Source organism: Populus euphratica, unplaced genomic scaffold (assembly GCF_000495115.2).
Source record: "Populus euphratica unplaced genomic scaffold, PopEup_1.0 scaffold27.1, whole genome shotgun sequence".
Taxonomy (NCBI): domain Eukaryota; kingdom Viridiplantae; phylum Streptophyta; class Magnoliopsida; order Malpighiales; family Salicaceae; genus Populus; species Populus euphratica.
Window position 1 is genome coordinate 93,454 of NW_011499899.1, and position 23,214 is coordinate 116,667.

The 23,214-nt window shown below is 31.5% G+C and overlaps 1 protein-coding gene across 1 annotated transcript; it reads left to right on the forward strand.

The window, feature by feature from the left end:
• Positions 1-1,207: 1,207 nt before the first annotated feature.
• RIF10 (polyribonucleotide nucleotidyltransferase) lies at positions 1,208-18,223 on the forward strand. Its single transcript, XM_011035964.1, has 25 exons — positions 1,208-1,661; positions 1,959-2,027; positions 2,794-2,900; positions 2,993-3,035; positions 4,124-4,207; positions 5,054-5,118; positions 5,233-5,389; positions 8,548-8,604; positions 9,145-9,258; positions 9,933-10,196; positions 10,282-10,356; positions 11,085-11,198; positions 11,970-12,062; positions 13,200-13,378; positions 13,569-13,752; positions 13,923-13,970; positions 14,166-14,238; positions 14,528-14,601; positions 14,711-14,818; positions 14,901-14,995; positions 15,252-15,315; positions 15,782-15,835; positions 15,943-15,984; positions 16,558-16,956; positions 17,988-18,223. The coding sequence occupies exons 1-24, from the start codon at positions 1,368-1,370 to the stop codon at positions 16,867-16,869; spliced, it is 2,769 nt and encodes a 922-aa protein (XP_011034266.1). The 5' UTR covers positions 1,208-1,367; the 3' UTR covers positions 16,870-16,956; positions 17,988-18,223.
• Positions 18,224-23,214: the final 4,991 nt, after the last annotated feature.

Sequence of the window (23,214 nt, forward strand, 5' to 3'; positions counted from 1 at the left end):
TTTTTTTAATTTTTTAAAGAATATTTTTAAAACATGAAAAAATAAAAACAAAATTAATGAGCGGTGCTGTTGCAATCGGTTCCTGTTTCGACATGAATGAAACTTGTCCTGTTTTTATTTTTTTTTCAACAAGAGAATAAAAGTAGAGTTCCTTGACAGATACATGTACTGCGTTAGGATGATTCAGTTGACCCAAATACAGGGCCTTGTTCTGTCCCCAAGCGAAAGAAAATGCATAAAATTGTTACTCATTTTTTCTTAGACTTCTTGACTTTTTTTTTTTTTTTTTTTTGCTGAGGAACTAGGTCTCACGTTTTTTTGGACGTGCATCAGATAAATTCTAAGTAGACGGGAAACTGATTTGACACGACACCGAGTTAAGATGAGTTCCACATCTCCCGTTACTGATCCACAAAAATAAGGGGAATTTACCCGTTTATTTTTACTTATCAAAAATATTTTAAATTTTAAATCAGTTTTTATTTTCAGGTTGTTTGATTGTATTAATATTTAAAATAATTTTTTAATATATATTTTAATTAATACCCATTCTATCTTATTTATTTTGACTTATTTAGCTTTTTTAAAGTAATAATTACTTTTTAATTATATTGTATATATTTAAGTTTTTAAAAGGTTAATATGATTCATATATATATTTTTTGTAATTTATATAGATTGGATTTATTTTTAAAAATAAAAATATTTATTTTTGAACAATATTTTTAATATGTGCAACCTTGCATAATATTGTTTTTTCTTTTATTTTATTTAATCAATTATTTGTGTGTGTTGATTTCTATTATTATTTAATTTAATAAAAAAATAATTTTAATAAAAATTTAGGATGAATAACCTATGTTGTGAGATTAAATATTTTTATTTATATATGTCTTTCAAATATTTTTATTTTATTTTTATTTATTTACATAAATAGTTCTTGATTTATTTAATTAGATCCATCCAATGAGTTTTTCTATTTATATTTAAGAGATTTTTTTATATAAAAAATACATTGAAAAGATCTATATATTTAATTTTTTTATTGATAAAAAATACTAAACCTAAAACGAACACAAGAATCAAATAGATTGTATATCATAAAAATCTGCAGTAATCTCAAGAAAAGAAAAACCAATTTAACACCAAAAACTTCAAAAGACAGAAAGAAAACCCACTGCATTCTCCAAGCCTGGCCTGCGATTTTGAACAAACCAAAAAGCCCAGATCCATTACCTGTGAAAACCAGCACTCCACAATCTAGCACACACCAGCTCTGTCTGCGCGCCTTGAGAACGGATAAAATCCCTCCTCCTTCACTCTCTCACTCTAGCCAAATCCACTGAAACTCAATAACACAGTTAAAAATGCTAGCAAACCCTAGCACCAGCACTACTCTCCATTACAGTCCGAATTCCACACACAACCCTCCATTTTCTCACACTAATCATCGCTGCAAGCTCTCTCTCTCCCCTAATTGCCCTCGCTTCACCAATTTTGCAAATTCCAAGTGTTCTTCACTTTCTCTGCTTCTATCAAGAAGAAAACGTGAAAGGTTGGTTACTGTAGTCAAAGCTTTCGAGGACACTTCTGCTGTAAATGACGGCCCTCAATCTTTGCCTCAGCCTATTTCTGTCAAAATCCCCGTCGGTGACAGACATGTAAGTATATTTTACTTAATTCAAATACTTCTTCTGTTTCGATAATTTTAGAGTTTAGTTCTGTGGCATTTCTTAGTAGAATTTGCTGTATTTGTATCGTTTTTTTTTTGTTTTGGATAATGAACAGTATGGTGGAATTTCTATCAGTAATGGTAAAAGATATTGAATGCGAACTTGTGTTTGATTTTCAGTTTAGTTTTGTTGTCGTTATCAATTATTTGAGATTGCTCGTTATTGTGTTTAAATAATCAATTATTTATTTAAATCTGTGTATTTTATGGTTGTTTTTTCCGGTAGATAATGGTTCAGACGGGTCATCTTGGGAGACAAGCTAGTGGTTCCGTCACAGTCACAGATGGAGAAACTGTGAGTTATGATTTGTGAGGGTTGATGTATAAGTGTTAATGTTTGATATCAAATATATATATATATATATATATATATATATATATATTTGTTAACGTGCAGATTTTACTATGATTTGATTCCTTGGATCGGAATTTAGATTCTTAGTTTTCGGAACAGCTGATACCCATGTTCAGATTTTATTAACTTTATGCTATCTTATCAGAGTGCGTTGGGATTTCCAAAAGGACTTTGTGTGTGTACTTTCATATGCAGAATGCATTAAATGATAAGAAGTTACGACTTCAGAACACACTCCTGTGTGTATTGGATAGGTGCTCGCTAGTAATAGTTAGCAAAATCTCTTCAGATATCGAGTCTTAATTGTGCTTATAATGGCATGGGTTTGGAGTGTGTGGGTTTGGAGGAGAGAGCTACTTGATTTATGTAGCTTAGCCACTGGACTGATAGTGACTGTTTATCCTAGCTAACAAGAAAGAAACTGATTAAATGTATTTCTGTTTGAATTGTTTGGCTTATAAGAGTGAACCAAGACTGGATTCCAATTATTAGGTAAGGCAAGGAGAGTGTAGTCACCCATAGCCTCAGACCTCCACTACTGTTCTGCAGCCTCAACTGCTTTGTTTCACATGTATTTATGTGTATGCTGTGGTACTTCTTCTGCATGTGTTACTTCATAATTGTCATGTTGAAGTTCAGCTGGTTGTCGTCATGTATGACCTCAGGTTCTTATGCTTATATCTACATTATTGCATCTTTTCTGTAGATTATCTATACATCTGTTTCTTTGGATGATGTTCCTAGTGAACCTTCTGATTTCTATCCTCTTTCTGTAAACTATCAAGAGCGATTTTCTGCAGCAGGTCGAACTAGGTATGTATTGCAGTGCTTTCAACTTTTGGAATTTATTTTGCAGTTATGTGGAGGAGACTAATGTTTGTGCTTTATATATGCCATTGCTTTAGTGGAGGATTTTTCAAACGAGAAGGGAGGTTGAAAGATCATGAGGTACTATCCATCTCTTTCAAGTACAGAAAATGCTTAATCAAGTGGATAGCTGAAGCAGTTGTCTTTAACTATCACTTTTCAATCTAAGATTTTAACTTCAAGCTATTATAGTTTATATTTTCTTCATATGAGTTTCATTTGCTGGCAAGTCTTAGCATATGTGACTTTGCTTTCATGTTATTGGTTGTCATGTTATTTGTCTAAGAATGGGGGACACATGATTTGAATAGCTGCTAAAACTTTTAGATAATGCTGATATCCCCTTTTCTACAAAATTGTAGAAAATTTAAAAGAATTTGCATTGTGATACTCTTATCATTAATCTAAAGCCTCACATTGTCATCAGCCAAGGATTTATCATTGGTTTGTGGACATAGACACAAGTCACATTATTGAAAGTACAATTTCAGATTTTGTAGATCTTGGCCATTGTAAGATATGTCATCTATATCTAGTTTGTAAATATCATAATTATCTTGTATCATTGGTGCCATATATAATGTTATGTGTCACAATGTCAAACATTTTTCTGTTATTGATGCAATGGAGTTGTTCAGCCAAGACTTTGTAGAACAAGAGTTAATATGATTTTGACTTTTAGCTTACCCGCACATCTGGAAAGAATTCTGCTCCTAGATCTCTGTGCTTTCTTACAAGATTTTCTGTCAGATTGTTGTCATGGGCTAGTGTTGATCTGCTCTATTATTACCTTCTCTAATGTACATATGTGATTGTTTAGCTATTTGGTTCTTTACCTTCTTTTCTTTTTGGCTGTCTTACAGTCATTACTAATTATTTTTCTTCTTTTGTTCCCTCCATGATGGTGCTATTTGTGCAGGTATATCACATGAATTTATTATGTAGGATTATGAGGCTTGACCTACAATATGTCTTTAATCAACATAAATGGCCCAACCGTTTTTACTTGGATATATTGATAGAGCAAAGATTAAAGAAATTATGTATTTTTGATACTTAGCAGAAGTATATCGCAGTATATCTTTTATGAACTCTATTTTCTCTCAATGCTTCTGAAACTGTTGCCACTGTGTATATGTTTATGCATCTGTTCTCTTGGTTGCTTCTAGGTTCTTATTTGTAGATTGATAGATAGGCCTTTGCGCCCAACTATGCTCAAGGGATTTTACCATGAAACTCAGATACTATCTTGGGTAAGACCTCAAAGAAATTAATTTGCATAGATATTTCTTTTTGATATCTTCAAGGGTTGTCTTTATTCACTTTGAGTTCTTTAAGCACACAATGCAGTCTTATTAATCTTTCTTATTTGGTCAAATTATTTTTACAAAGGATATATAAGGTCATCACTCAATTATAGTCCCATGAAAGCAATGTCTTGGGAGGAAAGTTAGGAACAGTTCTGATAGAGAACCTACAAAAGTTTTTCGAATTTTTCCTTTTCTTTTTGATTCTAGGGACTGCGGGAAGAGGAAGGAATAGAGAGGGAGAACTATATATGTAAAAAGGGGAGAGAAATATAAGAAATATTTGTAGGGAGAAAACGATTGTTGAAATAGAGGAAATGACCTGGAGGGTAAAAATTCTACTATACTTTTACCCCCCTTATTTTTCAACATCTACCCCTCAACATTTTTTACATTAACTGGTTGTTCTCAGGTCTTAAATTTTTTGCAAGCTTATATATTTTTTCCAACTCTTGGGGAATTATTGCTCGATGCTGTAATTCTCATGTGATTTGTTTTAACTTACTCAACCAATTTCACTTACAACTTAGTTATGGAAAAGGAAAATAAAAGCTGATGAGTAAATGATCTGAAATTTTCTAGCTTAAATAAGAGCAGACTGGTTTCTGTCTGACCATGGTATGCCCACTGCATTGTTTGAGTTTATCATCTATCGTATGCTCCATCTTGCTTGCTTGTTAAGATTCAGTGTTCAATCATCAACATTTTGAAACTTGATGGGCCAATATTTGACTTGTCTCTCTTTCTGGATACATAAACTTGCTAATAATTGCCATTACCTCTTCTGGACAGGTTTTAAGCTATGATGGCTTGCATTCTCCAGATTCTTTGGCTATCACAGCAGCTGGGATAGCGTTGTGAGTGTACCTTAAATATATCCTCGTCTTTTTTTTTGGTTCTTGAAGTGTTGAGGTTCCAGACATCATGTGTTATTATGTGCTTGTTTTAATTCTCAAACTTAATTACAACAGAGCTCTTTCGGAAGTGCCAAATACAGAAGTGATTGCAGGAGTTCGAGTTGGCCTTGTTGACAACAAATTTATTGTGAATCCAACAACCAAGGAGATGGAAGAGTCAAAATTAGATTTATTGCTGGCTGGAACAGACAGTGCAATATTCATGATAGAGGTCAACTTTTAATCTTTGATAATTGTTTGAATTGCAGCCCCTTTTGGTGTGTATCATTCTTTTGCAATGAAATTTCAATTGGTCATGTGAAATAGCGATAACAGTTTTACTGTTGCAGTATCACTGCATAGGTATGTTGAATGGAGTTGGATTCTATCTAGGGTACTCTAACCTTATGTGCACCCAACTAAGATAGAAAATGAACTAAGTTATGGATGCTGGCGTTTGTTTTAAACCTTCACATGAAGCATTAATGATGTGCTAATTACCTTTTCATTTGACACATCATTGAGAGTTGCTTTTTGGTGTAAAATCTAATATTCTGTTTCATTTAGTATATGCATTTGTATTTGATATGTTTTTTCCACTTTTATTGACCAAGGAATTGTTTCCTAGTGTACTGGAGATGCCTTCTTGTCATTGGCATGTGTGACAGGCTGTGGTGTAACTCAAAAGTTGTCCTCTTGAAATTTCAAAGGCTTGAAGATCATGTGCTGCTTTGAATAGTGGCACTATTATTCTGCTAGAAGAGAACCCATTGCAACCCTAATGCCCTCACATGATATCCATATGCTTATTAGAGTTGTAGTGATGCAAGATATTGTTTTTCTAATGTTTAGTTATATGTTATTGAGTACAATTTTTTATTTGACTTTTGGATCAAGTTGAAATTTTGCTAAGAGATTTTAGAGATCATGTTTCCAACTGGGTCAAAACTTCACAATAATCAGAGATCGAAAAGGCCTTCTGATAATGTTTAGAAGTTACTGTTCGAGATTTGCTATATTTTTCTAGTTGATTTAATATTTTTTTTCTATTTGGTTTACAATTCTTTTATTATTTTTCTAGCTTTGTTTATGATTTTTATTGCTTTTCTTTTATTTTCAGGTTTTCTAGTTTGTTTATGTTAGTTTTTGCGTTTATGCAAGGAGTTTTAATTCTTCTAAAAAAGCATACTACTTGAACAAAAAATATGTAGAATAAAATTTTGAATTAGGGTTTCTGTGTGATTTGTATTCGACATAATTGTGTTCTTGTGCTTGTTGTCTTTCTTGTGTTGCTTTCACTTGCGTTAGTTGGTATTAGAATCCAATGATCCCATGTCATTGCTTGTGTGCACTAATCCCTTTTTATTTTGTTTGTTGTGTGCTACTAAATAATCATAGTTGGAGGACGTCACCTGTGTTCAGGTAAGAGGGGGATGAGGAGGTTCCTTGTGAGAGAAACATTCAGGAGTTGTTGATAGAAGACATGCAGAGATAAATTACAAAATTAACTCTTTAATTAGAGACAATAAACAAGCGGAGGCAACGTTGAAAAATTATGTCGTCAATTGGTGGAGATGAAGAAGAAAATATTAGAGGATCGTGAGAAATAGTGATCATGAATCCATGACTAGTTTTCAGAATTCCTTTCAAGAGCATGAGCAGGGGATGTAACTCCTTGATTTGATTAGGATGAGTATCATGAAGATTTTGGTGATCCTATTTATGGTGAGATAGATGTAGATTGGTGGTCTCCACCAATTTATGATGTTGATTTCGATGATGATTATGTTGATGATGATATCATAAACAATGACAATAATAGTTGTGATGATAACAATGATGGGGTGACCTTGTTGATAAGATAAAGGTTAATAGTAAAGAAAACATGGAAGATACTTAACATAAGAAAATTGTTGATTTAAACTATGTTGGTCCAAGGTTAATGTTATCATAAAGGTAGATAGGTAGATGTGTTCAAGGGTTATATGGACACCAAATATATTGATGAAGTAAGTTTTGAGATTTACAATTTATTACTCTAGAAGCCAATGGAAGAGAAATAATTTGTCAATTATTGTTTCTTATACAATTTTTAAGATGAAGGGATTGAAGTTGATATATAAAATTGTTACACACATAGAAAGAAGAAATAAAAGGGGTTGGAGAGACTTGATTGAACATCCATGAATCAAGATGAGAGTAATTTGAACTCGAAGACAAGTTCTTTCCAACCTGGGGAGACACTATGTTATTGAGTGTAATTTTCGATCTGATTGTTGGATCAGGTTGAATTTTTTGCTAGGAGATTATAAAGACCTTTTTTCGAATAGGATTAAAATTTCATAGCAATCAGAAATTGAAAAGGATTTCTGATAATGCCTAGAACTTATTGTTTGGGATTTGCTATATTTTCCTAGTTGATTTATGATTTTTTTCTTATTTGATTTAGATTTTTTATTTATTTTTCTAGCCTTGTCTAAGAATTTTATTGCTTTTTCTTTGTTTTCAGGTTTTCTAGCTTGTATAGGTTAGTTTTTTTTGTTTATTTAAAGAGTTGTAAACTATACTACTTGAACATAAAATATCTAGTAATAAAATTTTGAATTAGGGTTTTTATGTGATTCATATTCGGTATAATTTTATGTTTTTGTGTTTGTTGTCTTTCTTGTGTTGCATCCACCTGCGTCACGTAGTCTTTCTATCATTTCTGATCAATTTTTGCATGATGTTGCTAGAGTTGATGCTGCATTTCTCTAATCCTAATATGTTAGGAGAATGCTATCTATCATATTTTGTTTCCTTTCAGCAAAATTCTTAACATACTTTAGGTTGAAAATAAGACATGTTTAGGTCTTGTGTTTGTATCTTTTTTAGGGGGTGTTTGAGAGTATGGTAGCGGTTTTCTTTCAAAATGCTTTTCACTCGTAAATACATTAAAATAATATTTTTTTTATTTTCTTAAATTATTTTTGATATCAGCACATCAAAAAGATCCAAACACATCAAAAAAAAAATTAAGCAAAGGAAAAAAAAAAAACTTATAGGGATAGAAGTAAATTAGTTTATATGGTTATGGTCTCATTGATTTGAACTTTAATTGACTGGTTCTCTATCTAGATGCCTTTAGCATGTGCTTTCTTTCTCCTTTTCTTCTTCTTCTTCTTCTTTTCTCCTTTTCCTATTTCCCTATTCATTCATTTCTCTAGCACTAACCTGTCATTATCATATGGAAAATACACTTACATTATAATACACCATGAAGAAACTTTATTGATTAGATAAAACATTTTAACCGTAGCAATGCTACAATGCACCTAACCGTGCTGGTGGTTATCAATAATGAAATCCATCTACATGAACTTCATTGTCCATTATCTTTGTTTCTTGCAGGGTTATTGCAATTTTCTTCCGGAAGAAAAATTGCTTGAAGCAGTACAAATTGGACAGGTTGTTTCTTTGATTAAGTGTGTTGCTTATCATTTTTTCTCATATTTCTGTTGAATGACTTATACATGTTGTGTATTACCTCTCAGAAAAAGTAAATGTTGTCTCTAGTCTGTGACCTGTTATATGCAGCATTAACTGCTCAGCTTCTTTTTCTTCTTTTATAACGATTTGTTTTTGCACAGAAATGCTAGGCAGCACTATGAATTTGTTTCTTCTTGATTATTTGATTTGATGGAAGAGTGTGGGATTGAATTGATAATGTGTTCTATGGCCCAACATTGATTGTAATATTTGCTATTGTTGTGATCTTCATTATGAGCTGTTATTTGCTGAGGGTTGAGCAATATATGTTGCAGTATACAATTACACTGATCGGAAAATATAATTCTCATATATTCTTTTAGCATTTTATTGGTTAGGGACCTGTTATGCTGATGTGTGGCAGATCTAATGCCCTCTCTATTTGTGGCTTTAACCATTTTCCACAACTAGAAAGAAAATCATTTAGATGCTAAAATCTTGCCTGTTCACTAAAGCCAGGATGCAGTGAGGACAATTTGCAATGAGGTGAATGCTTTGGTGAAGAAGTGTGGGAAACCTAAAATGCTTGATGCAATCAAATTACCTCCTCCTGAGCTATATAAGCATATGGAGGTATGGTTTTCGTTCATCCCTAAGTACATACCATCTGCTCCTGCTAGAAGTTTTTTGATTAATTGCTGCTTCTGTAGCTATTAAACTATTTTCTAAATTACTATTATCCTGTCTCTATTTGGCTAAAAGCTGGATAAAAAGATTTCAAGGGCATTCCTGAAGTATTTTATTTTGTACTATACAAATTATTTCTGTTTGGATAATTGCACTGCATATGAAGCACAGTGATGTCTTGAGCTGCTGATGTTGCATAGAAGATTAACAGTTCTCCATTCAGCATTTGTGTCAGTTGACAAAGCTTTATGCTGCGATATTTTCTTGAGTATCTAATTTTGCATGAGCTGTGCAAATGTTACCATTGATATGCACAGCTGTAGAGGAAAGTTGCACATATGATACCATAAGTTCAATGTGTAGTTTCACTTTTAACATACAAAGTTAATCATGATTTCCCAGACTGAAAGGACCTGTTTTAATGTAGCAGGCTTGAGCTGCCCAGTTATCCATTCTGGTAATTTGTGCCTTAACTTGTAATTCCAGCTAACAAGATCCTTACCTTTTGTTGTCTTGCTTAAATTAGTTTTTTTAAGCAAGACCATGCATTTTGTGAGTCCACTTATTTTTTCAAGATATAAGTGATAATTGATACTAATGCTTATGCTGTCCTTGCACAGGAAATCGCTGGTGATGAGTTAGTAAAAGTGTTGCAAATTAGGAATAAAGTACCAAGAAGAAAGGCCCTTCAATCACTGGAAGAAAAAGTGCTTCGTATACTTACAGAAAAGGGATATGTGAGCAAGGATCAAAGTTTTGGAATCCCTGAAACAGTTGCAGACTTGCTAGAGGTTGAAGAGGAGGATGAGGAAGTTGTTGTAGATGGTGAAGTAGATGAAGGTGATGTCCACATAAAGCCAAATGGACGCAGATCCTCTCCTTCGGTAAATGCTAACTTAATTTTGGTACTTGCTGTCCCGTTTATCATGTATGCTCTATTAACACTTTATTTTGATTTTCCTCTTCTAGCTGTTTTCTGAGGTGGATGTGAAGCTGGTATTTAAAGAAGTTACATCCAAATTCTTGCGGAGACGTATTGTGGAGGTATGAGGGATTGTTGTTTGAGGAAGTGGGTAAAGTAGGAGATTATTGAAAGCAACTTTAATATGGACTTTTTACTTGTGCAAAATTGTTATACTTAATCAAATCACTTTTCCTTCTTAATCAAATCACGTTTCCTTTCTTCATCACAGCCATTTTGCTTCATTTTAAATCCTTCTTATGACCGGGAGGAGTGAAGGGAATAATAATTTTTCATCCCATTTGCTGACTTTCCTCCTCTTTTCTAATTTTCAGAGCAGCGACCCTATAGTAATAAGGCTGACATAGACATGCCCATGTTCTTGTCATTTTTAAAATTGCCTCTCCTTAATTTTCTTGGTCATTTAACCATAAATTTGGTTTCTTATAGCAAACAAGAATTTTACAATTTTCACTCCACCAGCTACTAGCTCACTTCAAGAGTGCTGCTATACATGCTGTAATCTACTGGGTCTTATTATTATTTTTTGGCAACTTTTTTGAATGGTTCACTATTTTCTTTTTGGAAAAAAATAAAAATAAAACAAACTGAGTGTAACTTGAAACTTAAGCGCTAACATCTGTGTTCTTACCCTTCAATTATCTTGTACCGAAAAGTTCTCATGGATAGAAATCAGTTTCAAGTTCCAACAATATGGAGTCAGCTAGGATATGTTTTACCACGGATGAGAAAAATGATTGATGCCTGGCATGTTCATGTCACATGTTCATTTTACTTTCAATTGATCCAGGGAGGAAAAAGAAGTGATGGGAGAACTCCAGAAGGGATACGTCCAATTGATTCCAGCTGTGGATTACTCCCTAGAGCACACGGAAGTGCTCTTTTCACCCGTGGAGAAACACAGGTTAGACTAAGTGTTTTTTGTTGTCAGAAGCATCCAGAGGCTCACCTGATTGTGTGCTATTTCTGATTGGTCATGTCTTGAGATCATTGTTAATGCAAACTTCGTCTTGCATTCTTTCCAAACTCCTATCCATAGAGTGGTATGACCACATTGCATGCTTATGAGATCAAATGTTCAAAACCGTTTGGGTTATAATGTTATGTTGTCATGTGATTCTATCCCTTTGATTCATATAAACAAGTGTATCCATCAGGTTATTCATCATATTTTCTTCTGTTGATGTTACATTTTTTAGTATCTATTTTCAAGTGTTTCTCCTTTAAGTGACTGCTAATAATGGCTTGGGAATGTATGAGGTGATTCTCATTTATGTTGACTCACTGAATAGCTATCTTTCCTCTTTATCTTCTCATTTCTTCATTTCTTTTCCAATTCAAGAATCTGTTATCCTTGTTAAAACAATGCTGGGTTTGTACATCCACCTGGCCTACTTTCCTTGCTTTCACTAGCATGGAGGATCTGCTCATCAACCAACCTTTTGGATGATTGATCTTAAATTCCTCTCCTTCTGAAATAAACAAATTTTATCAGTGGATTTAATTTATGTATTGTGGTTGACAATTTCTCATTTGTCAACCATTGTTACTACTTTAGCTTTGGATAAGTTTGCTTGATGGAGTTGATTATGCTTGGAGAATGATTCACAAGCCATGATGTTACATTTGCATACCATAATGTTGTTAGTGATCATCAAGTGTTTTTATTTTCCAGTCATTGGCGGTTGTTACACTTGGTGATAAACAAATGGCACAAAGAGTAGACAACCTTGTGGATGAAGAGGAATTCAAGAGGTTTTATCTACAGGTCTGTTTGGGATGATCTTTTTTCAAACTTTTGTTTAGTAATGGATTGCAGTTACCTAACAGCGACTTTCTGCATTTCTCAATGCTCTTAGCTGTGAGGTGTGGGTTTATTTTGCAAGATCATTTGGTACCAGGTCATGTTCTATAGTAATTTTTTGCACGCTGTTCAAGTTTAAAATAACTGATCATGTAATTGGCTATGTATCATTTAGTTCCATTAGACATATCTAATAAAATTGTTAACGTCAAATTCAAGGTTTAAGCTATGTTTGATGGGCACTCTTTTCTCCTGATACTAGTAACTACTTTCAAAAAAATTTCTTCCTCTTAGAATAAGAATCTTTTTCGAAGAGCTTTGGAGATGAAAATATAGTGGTCTAGCTTATGTATATTTGATTTACAAGTTACTTTCATGTAATACAAAGAAGTAGAAAGAAGAGTAGAAAATGAAAGCATTGTTCAAGTTGTTCAAAATGAAAGCTTTATACAAATTGTTCATTTAACTTTTCTGGATATGGAATTAAGAAAGAGAGAAAGGAACTGGTGTTATAATTCATATTATAACCAAACAATTATATATAACTTCCTGTTTTCAATTTTGACAGTTTTATGAGTACACTTTCGATAGTAGAGCACCATTAAATGCTTATACTACTCAGCACAAACCATTCAGGTTCTTATGCCATTGGTATTTGATACAATTTAAAGATCTAGAGCTATGCTGTCTGTTATGAGGCAAACCTTTTGTTGTAAATTTTTTTCAACTTTTTTTTTTTCTGAATAGGTAGTCATTGTCTGTATTGCAGCATTTTGATAACCAAAGTTTAAAGCATTTAGCTAATTACACTAATATAATTCCTGCATGCTGAAACTATTACATTTGGATGCTTCCAGACATGCTCAGCATGGTTTTGAATTGAGGTTGTGGTTGCTAAAATGTTCATGGTCGTGATCAAAGGTCGCAGATACTATAACTTAGCTCCTGCCTACATGTATATTTGGGAATTCGTGATCATGATAAATGATCATGCTGTTTCCATACAAATTAATTTATCTGTTAAAAAATTTACAAGTTTGCCAATAAGAATTGCACTTGGATTTACTACTGAAAATTCATCTCCTTGTTCTAATGTTTCAGTACTCATTTCCTCCATCATGTGTTGGAGAAGTAGGCCGCATAGGAGCACCTAGTAGAAGAGAAATCGGTCATGGAATGCTTGCTGAGAGAGCTCTTGAACCTATATTGCCTTCTGAAAATGATTTTCCTTATACTGTACGAGTTGAGAGTACAATCACAGAAAGCAATGGCTCCTCAAGGTCAGAAGCAATAGAAAGTACTAATGTTTTAGTTCTCCAATTAGACTATGGGCCAGACCTCTGACAGCATCTTTTGACATTTGATATCATTTTGATGGGTGCTAAAACCCTCCTTTCAGTTCTACTACTTCATGTTGAGTATTTGCTATGTGTTTTTGGCTCTTATTATTTAGTGCCTATCATTGAACAGCATGGCCTCTGTTTGTGGAGGCTGCTTGGCATTACAAGATGCTGGTGTTCCTGTAAAATGCATGATTGCTGGCATAGCAATGGGTATGGTTCTCGACACTGGGGAATTTGGGGGCGATGGAACACCACTCATTCTGTCTGACATAACCGGATCAGAAGATGCTTCTGGAGATATGGATTTCAAGGTAATACTTAATGTTATTTTCCTGATTTGTGCTTCTATTCTATTTCTTTGCCTTCTGCATTATTCTTGATTATATATTTGTTGGACTTAGAAAATGCTTGTTTAAGTTCAGAAGAAAGGGTATAGTGCAATTGAGTTAGAAAGATCCCCTTATAAGCATGGTCTTTGCAGGTTGCTGGAAATGAAGATGGAGTAACTGCATTTCAGATGGACATAAAGGTCATTATCTTTACAGCTCTTATGCATTCTTGACAGCTTTTGTGTCTTTTGTCTAGAGAGCATGTTTTGCCTTCTAACCAACAACCTATTGCCAACCCTATAGCAATGGATGCTTTCTTATGGTAGCTATTCAGTTTCACGAGCTGATCTTCTGTAACCCTTGAATCATAATCAATTGCAATTTTTACATGATAGGTTGGAGGAATTACTTTACCTGTCATGAGGACAGCATTGCTACAAGCAAGGGATGGCCGAAAGCATATTCTTGGTAATGGAAACTGTGCAAGCTATTCCCCCCCCCAAAAAAAAAAAAAAAATTCTTTTAAATTTGTTTGGTTAATAGTTGGATGTTATCTAGCCAAAATTCTGTAGAATTAGTCACACATCCTTAATGCATTAATTAAATACTACCATTTTCTTAATTAATTAGAGCTGTTGATGTGCTTTTGATTTACATTTGTTGGAAGCACTTGTTTTCACCAGTTTGAGTTATCATATTTGATCAGGTCATTTCAGCTAAATCTTTTGTTAATTCTTTTCATATTTTTATGGTTCAGCTGAAATGTTGAAATGCTCACCTTCCCCTTCTAAAAGGCTTTCTAAGTATGCCCCATTGATTCATGTTATGAAGGTTTGCTTGTTTTCTATACACCCTCCATTGCTTGTCTGTTGAAAGTAGAATTTATACTCAATGATGTGTTAACTCACATATTCCCAATTATGATAATATTGTCTTATAGGTCAATCCAGAGAAAGTTAACATTATCATTGGTTCTGGTGGGAAGAAGGTGAAGAGTATCATAGAAGAAACTGGAGTAGAGGCTATTGACACACAGGATGATGGAATTGTAAAATCAGATACAGAGTTTATCTTCCATTGGTTGTGTGACCTGACATCAATACAACTTTTTAAATCATTGGCTTTTGCAGGTAAAAATTACTGCGAAGGATTTGTCAAGTATAGAGAAGTCCATATCAATTATTAGTCAACTAACTATGGTTCCAACTGTTGGTGATATCTACAAGTATGTCCTTTTCATGAACTTTTTTCTGCCCCTTTTCTTTTGTCTTTTTTGTTTCACTTTATTCAGATCAAGTTGCAAAAAATTGAAATAGCTGTCTTCTTTTCTTCCTTCTATTATGGAAGTAAAGCGGCAGATTAATTGGGACAAGTCCCATGATTATTAAGTGTATGCCGTCAATTTATAGCTTGTCTGGTGCCTGTTACATGATGATTGTGAATATGAGGAGTATTTGACTTTGTTTTCTCTTACTAATCAGGAACTGCGAGATCAAATCAGTAGCTCCTTACGGAGTTTTTGTTGAGATAGCCCCGGGGCATGAGGTATATAGTTTCATTGCACAATTTGATAAACGTCAAAGTCCAAACTATTGTATTGCTTATGGAAAATTATTAAAACTTTTGAGTTCTAACTATCATGAAGGAAAGTAGTTTAAGTTCATCATAAACCAATTTATTGCTTTGAAAAGTTTCTTTTAAAAAAAACTTTGATATTTGTTGTAATTGCAGTTCTATGTGACTCTAGAATTCCAAATTTCATCAAAAGATAGTCCTTTCACTATAATTTTCTATATTCGATTCAAATTTGTCAAAGACAGGACTTTCTTTGTTGTTTGGTAAAAAGTAAAAGTTCAAATATAGCATTTAATCAAATTAAGTTCCATTTACAAGGTGTGGTATTTACAGAAGATTATGTTTGGTACATAAACAAGCATATCTGAAGTCATATATGATTCTGTTTGGGGAAGAAAGTAATCTCATGAATTTCTCGACTATTGAATTCTGGCAGGGACTCTGCCACATTAGTGAACTGAGTTCTAACTGGTTGCCAAAGGCAGAAGATGTAAGCAGTGTCATTTTTGCTCCCCTACTTCCCCCATTAGATTAGCAATAAGAATTAGTTCTTCTATCATGTCAGAAAGTTAAAATCTCTCCTCTATTTTCTTACAGGCTTTCAAAGTTGGAGATCGTGTTGATGTTAAACTCATTGAGGTTGGGAAGTTCCCAGTCATGCAATCACACAAACACAAGTTTAATTCCGTGACAAGCTTTTTTAGCCAACTTCTGAAGTTCTTTATATATATATATATATATATAAAGTTAATTTAACTCTAATAATCAATTAATGATTCCTTTGGTGCCATCTATATTTATTTAATTATTGTTGAGCATCATTTTTATACATAAATATCAGCATCCATGTTGCCAATCCTTAAAATCTCTAGTAGATATAAATCTTTGGTGGTTTGTGATTGGGTTGAGAAGAAAACCTTGAATTTAAGTTCTATAGTTTTTTTGAAACTGGATTTAGGTTTCCTTCAATGAAGTGAATTCAGGTGACAGAAAAAGATAGATAAGGCGATAGGTTTAATTACTAAACGGCATTTGTGCTGTAATGTTGAGCCAAGATATTCTGCCTTGCAGAGGAAATAAAACCATGATTTCCAGACTCCGGAGCAAACTGGAACATCCTTAGTGCTGTACTATCATCGATTTGCACACAACATTTGTTGCTCTTGACACAACATTGACAGAACTGTTTCTCTAATACTTATGTTTATGCAGGTAAATGGAAAGGGACAACTTCGCCTTAGTCGCAAAGCATTACTTCCTGAAGCAACTTCAGAGAAGTCCAGTGCAGAGCAGCAGGCAAGGGATTTAACTGAAGGGAATACTGAACAGTCAAAGGATAAAAGCCGTGCTACAAAATTTGTAAATCCCACCAAAGTTGATTCAGTAGAGGATGCTTCACTTTCAAAAAAGAAGGCTTACAAGAGATTAACCAGTTCTGCCAGAGATGGACCAAAGAACAGTAGCACAACTGTCAGTAGCATGGCAAGCAAAGATGAAAATAGTTTAGTGAAAGGAGAAGCTTAGATTGGATAGTAAACATATTCCGTTCTTCATTCAAGGACATGTTGGTTTTGTTATTGTGGTAAAAGATGATGAGAAAGAGACCTAAAGGTATGGCCTGGATGCTCCCCTCTCTTACTATACATACATTTATGTGTGTGCACGTGTGTGTATCTTTGCATACATGTAGGTGTGTGTTTAGTATTTACTGGGACCTGTAGTTAGCTCTCCACCAAGTGGGTCACTTCCCAAACTGATTATAGAAATGCTACCAAAAATAATGCATGTATGGAAAGAATTGCTAATGAGTATAATTGAAATCTCATGTTAGAGATTGATTTTATTGAATATTTTTCGTCTGGGGGAAAAAAAGATGAGACCCTTGACTAACATGGAATTGGAAATATTGATCATATTTGGCAAATTTGTTGTTGAGCAAGAACTAGTTACTCGTCTTCTACTTATCTTGCTAAACTTATATGCTTGGAATTTGGATGATACTCGTATCTGTAACACTAAAATTATATTTCAGTCTGATTTTTACATGGTGTATCACTTTAGGATTTATTAATTTTTCATGATCATTTATATAAGGTGTTTAATTAAAGAATAAAATTATTAAACATATACCTGTTGCCATACTGTTTAGGCATTCTAATGATGATCCTTAGCTGGTAATAATGAAGTGGATAGATCAAGTCAGGCGTTGTGAACTGGGTACAAAAAACATGTCTTCAATAAAAGATTATGTACTTGGTTAAATAGAAGAAATTCAGCTTGTGAAAACAGTAAATTTATGAGTTGATTATATTAATTGATACGCTTGATCAGCTCCCCTGACAATAAATTACTGAATCAAGCATGGACACAGCAATTATTGATGTTTCCATGGATAGAATATCTAGAATCCTGGACAATGGCATCGGGACGGATTAGAAACAAATACTTGGATTACATTGCAAGTCCCGGTTGCTCATTGTCAGCCAGTGTAATGCTTGTGTAGTTTACTTAATTATGTGTGCACTCGCATGCAGACTGAATGCATATATAGATGCTTGCATCCTCATGCATATTGCGTACAGTTACAATAACACATGAACAGGCACAAAATAAGGAATGAGCTGGACATTCATTATTGACAGGAAGGAGTCGATTAAAACACGGTGCCATCCAGAATCCTGCAGTTTCTGTTGATCAGATTGTGAGTTCATATTGCTGAAGGAACTTATTCCACTAGCTGAATTGTTTACCAAGGAAACGAAATGGAAGGTGGGTCTTCTGAACAATTAATTCATTCTTGACAAAACGCTGTGCACTGTTGCCATTGAGGAAAAGAAAACAACTATTTGAGAAGAGAGAAAGCACCATGCAATAATATGCTTGGAAATTGTTGGTGTATATCAATTCATGGTTTCACCACAATTTTCCACGTACTCTCTCTCTCTCTGTATCTGCTCCTTTCTTTCTCTTTGGAAGTAGTCGTGCGGGTGTGCTTTGTTGTATCATCTTTGGAAGAATGACTGCAAGGGATCCTTAAAGCTTTATGCTTTTGCAAAATGCATTGTGATCCTTAACCTTTTCTCCGCAGGTTTGCTACAAGCTGGTCTAAATTTTTCATCCAATTATTTCTCTCAGGCCTTCAATTTTCATCTCTCATAATTTTTGCCTGGCGTCAGTTAGACTATAATACCAACTCCTTTTATTTTGTTCTCTCTCTCTCTCGCTCCCCCCCCCCCCCCTTTGGATAGAAATATGCTTGGAGTCCATCTCTATAATATTGCAAAATCAATACTATAAAAGGGGGAAGCATGGGAGCTTTTCCCATATGTATTTTGTTCGCTTTTGTTTCTTTTTGGTTTACATGACTTTTTTTTATCTTCTTTTACCCAAAATTAACTTTTCTTTTTGTTTTTTCATTTTTTTTCAAATTATTGTTGTTATTTTTTTAAATGTTTAACTAGTCGAGAATTTAATTATGTAATTTTTTTTAAATATTATAAATTGTTATAATATTTTTTATATAGTTTTTTTTTATGATTTATTTATTTTTAAAATGATTTTTGTTGATTTTATTTTTTTTCATATTTAGCTGGTAAAGAATTTAGTTTTATAGTTTTTTTAGAAAAACATTATGGATTGTTACAGTATTTTTCTTATATAGTTTTTGTTTTGTTGTAGTGTTTTTTATTTTTTTCTTTTAAAATTATTTGTGTTGAATATTTTTTTAATAATGAGTTGTGTGAAAATTTAGTTTTAGCTTTCTTTATATATATTTTTTTCAAAATTGTTTTTTTTTTTCTTTTTAAATTATTTGTGTTGAATATTTTTTTTAATAATGAGCTGTGTGAAAATTTAGTTTTAGCTTTCTTTATATATTTTTTTTTTCAAAATTGTTTATTTATTTATTTATTTTTATTGATTTTATTTTATTTACTATTGAGCTAGTTGAAAATTTATTTTTATAATTTTTTTTAAATATTATAGATTGATACCGTGTTTTTTCATATAGTTTTTTTTTTAAAAATATTTTTTTTTTCATATTAAACTGATTGAGAAATTAGCTTTGTAGTTTTTTAAAATACTGTAAATTGCTATAGTGTTTTTCTATATAATTTTTTTTTTTTATTATAGTGTTTTCTCACATTTTTTATCAATTTTTTTCTAAAATTATTTTTATTGAATTTATTTTTTTTCATATTGAGCTGGTTGAAAATTTAACTTTGCAGTTTTTTTCTTTAAAATATCATTGATTGTTACAATATTTTTTCATATAATTTTTTTGTTATGATTTTTTTCAAAATCATCTTTATTAATTTTATTGTTTTTAATATTGAGTTGATTGAAAATTGCAATTGTAGATTTTCTTATGAAACACTATAGATTGTTACAATGTTTCTTTACATGTTTTTTTTCTTTTGTTTTTTTATATTTTTAAAAATTATTTTTGTTTTACATGTTTTTTTTCTTTTGTTTTTCTATATTTTTTAAAATTATTTTTGTTGATTTTATTTTTTTAATATTGAGCAGGTTGAGAATTATAATTATATATTTTCTTATAAAACACTATAGATTGTACAATGTTTCCCTCCATGATTTTAATATTGAGCTGATTAAGAATTTAGCTTTAACTTTAGTCACATGTTTTTTTATTTTTAATTTTTGTTTTTTAGATTGTACAATGTTTTCCTACATGATTTTAATATTGAGGTGATTAAGAATTTAGCTTTAACTTTGGTCAAATGTTTTTTTATTTTTTATTTTTGCTTTTTATTTTCAAAATTGCCTTCTTTTTTTTCAACATTATTTTTATTGATTTTATTTTTTTAATATTAAGTTAGTTAAGAATTTGGCTTTTAGTTTTTTTAAAAAAAAATATTAGGAATTGTAATAGTTTTTTTGTATATAATTTTTTTATATATAATTTTTTCCTTAAATCCACTGCAACATTTAAATATGTTACCAGCATGCCCATGCTATCACCTGGACATGGGATCTAGTATATATTAAAATAGTCTTTAGTTACTATTTTATTGTACTAAAAATAAGGACAAAAAGAATGTTTTCTTATACTTTTTATCTTGAAAGTCTTGAAATTCATGCTAAAATTATTTTTCTCTTCCGTATTTTGAGCCAAACATATCTTTGTTTTGTTTATATATATATATATATATATATATATATATATATATATATATATTCCTGAAACATTACTAAACATAACCTGAGTTAACATAATAGCTCTTGTATAACATGCAGAAATAGAAATTTACTATCTTAGGTGCCCGTGCTTTATCGAGGGGATGAATTAATATTTATGCGGAAAGAAATGATGTTAAGATGCTATAAGCGAGTTTTAAAATAGAAAAATATACGTCTTGGATACTTAGATCTAATTAGGTTAAATATATTGATATATTATATGGGAAAAAATTGGAAAAGATAGTGGATGGATTAACTTTACAAAGAAAAGTGATTAAGATAATTGAGAAATTTGTTTTTTCAATTGAGAACAAACTTTGTATCTTAATTCACGGCTTATTAAATAATAATAAAATAAGGTAAAAAAAGTATAAAAATGGTTCTTGGTCAACCTAAATTAGAATGATAAATTTATAACTCGGGATAATTAGGGTTGAGTCAATTCAAGATATCTTCCCAAACTTGTGATTTAGATTATAAAATTAAAATAACTCGATAAAAAAAATAAAAAGAATTATAAAACTAGTTTTTTTATTAAAAAATTATATTGACTTTTTAAACTCGTTACTCAGGTTATTAAGATTGAAGCATCTTATGTGGGAAAAATTATAAAGTTTAATTTTTAATTAATCAAATATTGAAGGACAAAATTAAAAAAAAAATAGATTCAATTACACAAAAGGATTCAAAAAATAACAATTAAAAAAATAATAATCAAAATAAAATACAAAATAAATTTTATATTTGGATGAAGGGTGAAATTAAAATGAAAAACCAATTTAGCAAAAGGACTCCAACAAATCAAAAGAATGAGTATCAAAATTGATATAAAAAAATAAAAATAAATTTTTGATTGAAGGGTGTAATAAAAAAGAATGATAACTTTTACAAAAGAGGTAAGAAAAACAAATTAGGAATAAAACTTCTATAAAAGAACTAAGAACAAAAATTAAAAATCAAAAGAAGGAATAAAACTTCTATAAAAGAGCTAAGAACAAAAATTAAAAATCAAAAGAAAAAGGATTGAAGTTGAAATACCACCTACAAATAAGACCAAGCTGTAATTTTCAAGGAAAGAAAAAGAAAAAAAAAAAAGATAAGCTCATTGGTGATAAATTGAATTACCGCTGTTGACACTTGTCGATCCATATTGAAAAGGACATGATGGTATTTTCAATGGCACAACAAAAAGGTATTTTGGATATTAGGAGATGTCACATGCGCTGCCCGAAGAGTGTTATAGCCTTCTATATGCCTGTTGTTTCTGTTTTATATTTAACTAAAAATCAAGTTGCTCTTGAGTTAATTTATTAATAATAAAAAATCCTTTATTAAAAGATGAAAAAACCCCTTAAGGCTATATATATATATAGCCATATAAAAAATTATCTTTCATGATAATAACAAAAATATTTAAAAAATACCAAATATCCCTTTCTAACTTCCCACACTTTCTTGTGTATTTTTACTTAATTTCAATAATTTAATGTGTGTGAAGAAAAGTCTTAATAACCTTTTAACAGTTTTATAAATATATGCAATTTATTACAACTCTTGTTAAAATTACATTCATATAAACTATTTATAAGTTCTTCTCTTTTTAAAAATATAGATATTCTTTCTATATAATACTGGATAGCATAATGACTCTAAAAAATTGATGTCCTCGAAGGAGTTTACATGTGACATACACAAATTTACAAATATAAATTATATTAAACATTTATATAATTCCATTTACTAACATTTAACCATTATATGAATAAAATCAATTTCATAAATTTTTCTTGAAGAATAATAACCTTATATCAATTTCCAACATGTTACATTTTTCATTGTATCCCTATAAAGTTTCTTCACTTCATTTTATTCATCACATTATCACTTATGCATCATTATAATTGTTTCATTCATAATCTAATTTAATTCTTTATTGTACAATTTATTCCTTATAATTTTAAAATTCATTAATCTTATTCAAACACTTTCATTAAGTGTTTCCTTTTCATATTGAGGTTACTTGATTAGTATTTAAAATTGCATTTTTATCAAGGTTTTATCTCATCATTTTGCACTTAAAGTATCAATAACTCCTTAACTAAAGTATATTTAATAATAGTATATCTAATAATATAAGATACCTTTAATTTATGGTAAATGTTCATTTTAAATCCAGGTCTATCACATAAATGAAAGGATTGATTGATAAATTTAAGAACTTAAATTGAAAGGACAAAAAGATGACCAAACTTAGAAAAGAGATGTCGGTGCAATCCAAACCGGAACAATATTTGGTAATTGGGTCATATCTGGAGCTGTAGATCTCAGATTTAGGTCTACTTTATATGGATGGAAAGGTAAGATATAGGCTTATAACTTTCATATGGAGCCCAAGATCTAATAAGGTCATTTTCAAGTCCAAATTATAGTAACAACAAAAAAGTCCGAATCTGTTTTCCAACTCGAGCACTGTTTAGTGTTTGACCCATATCTAGAGTTCTAAAAGTCCAAATGAGCTGAATTTTTTACACAAGAAAGCTGAGACAATTTCCTACAACTTTCATATGTCAAGTGACTTTAATTTTCACGTTATCAATCACGTTTTGGGTAGACAATAGAAGATAAGGATTGTCACCAAGTCAAGAGTTGGTCACCCACTCATCAATTAGT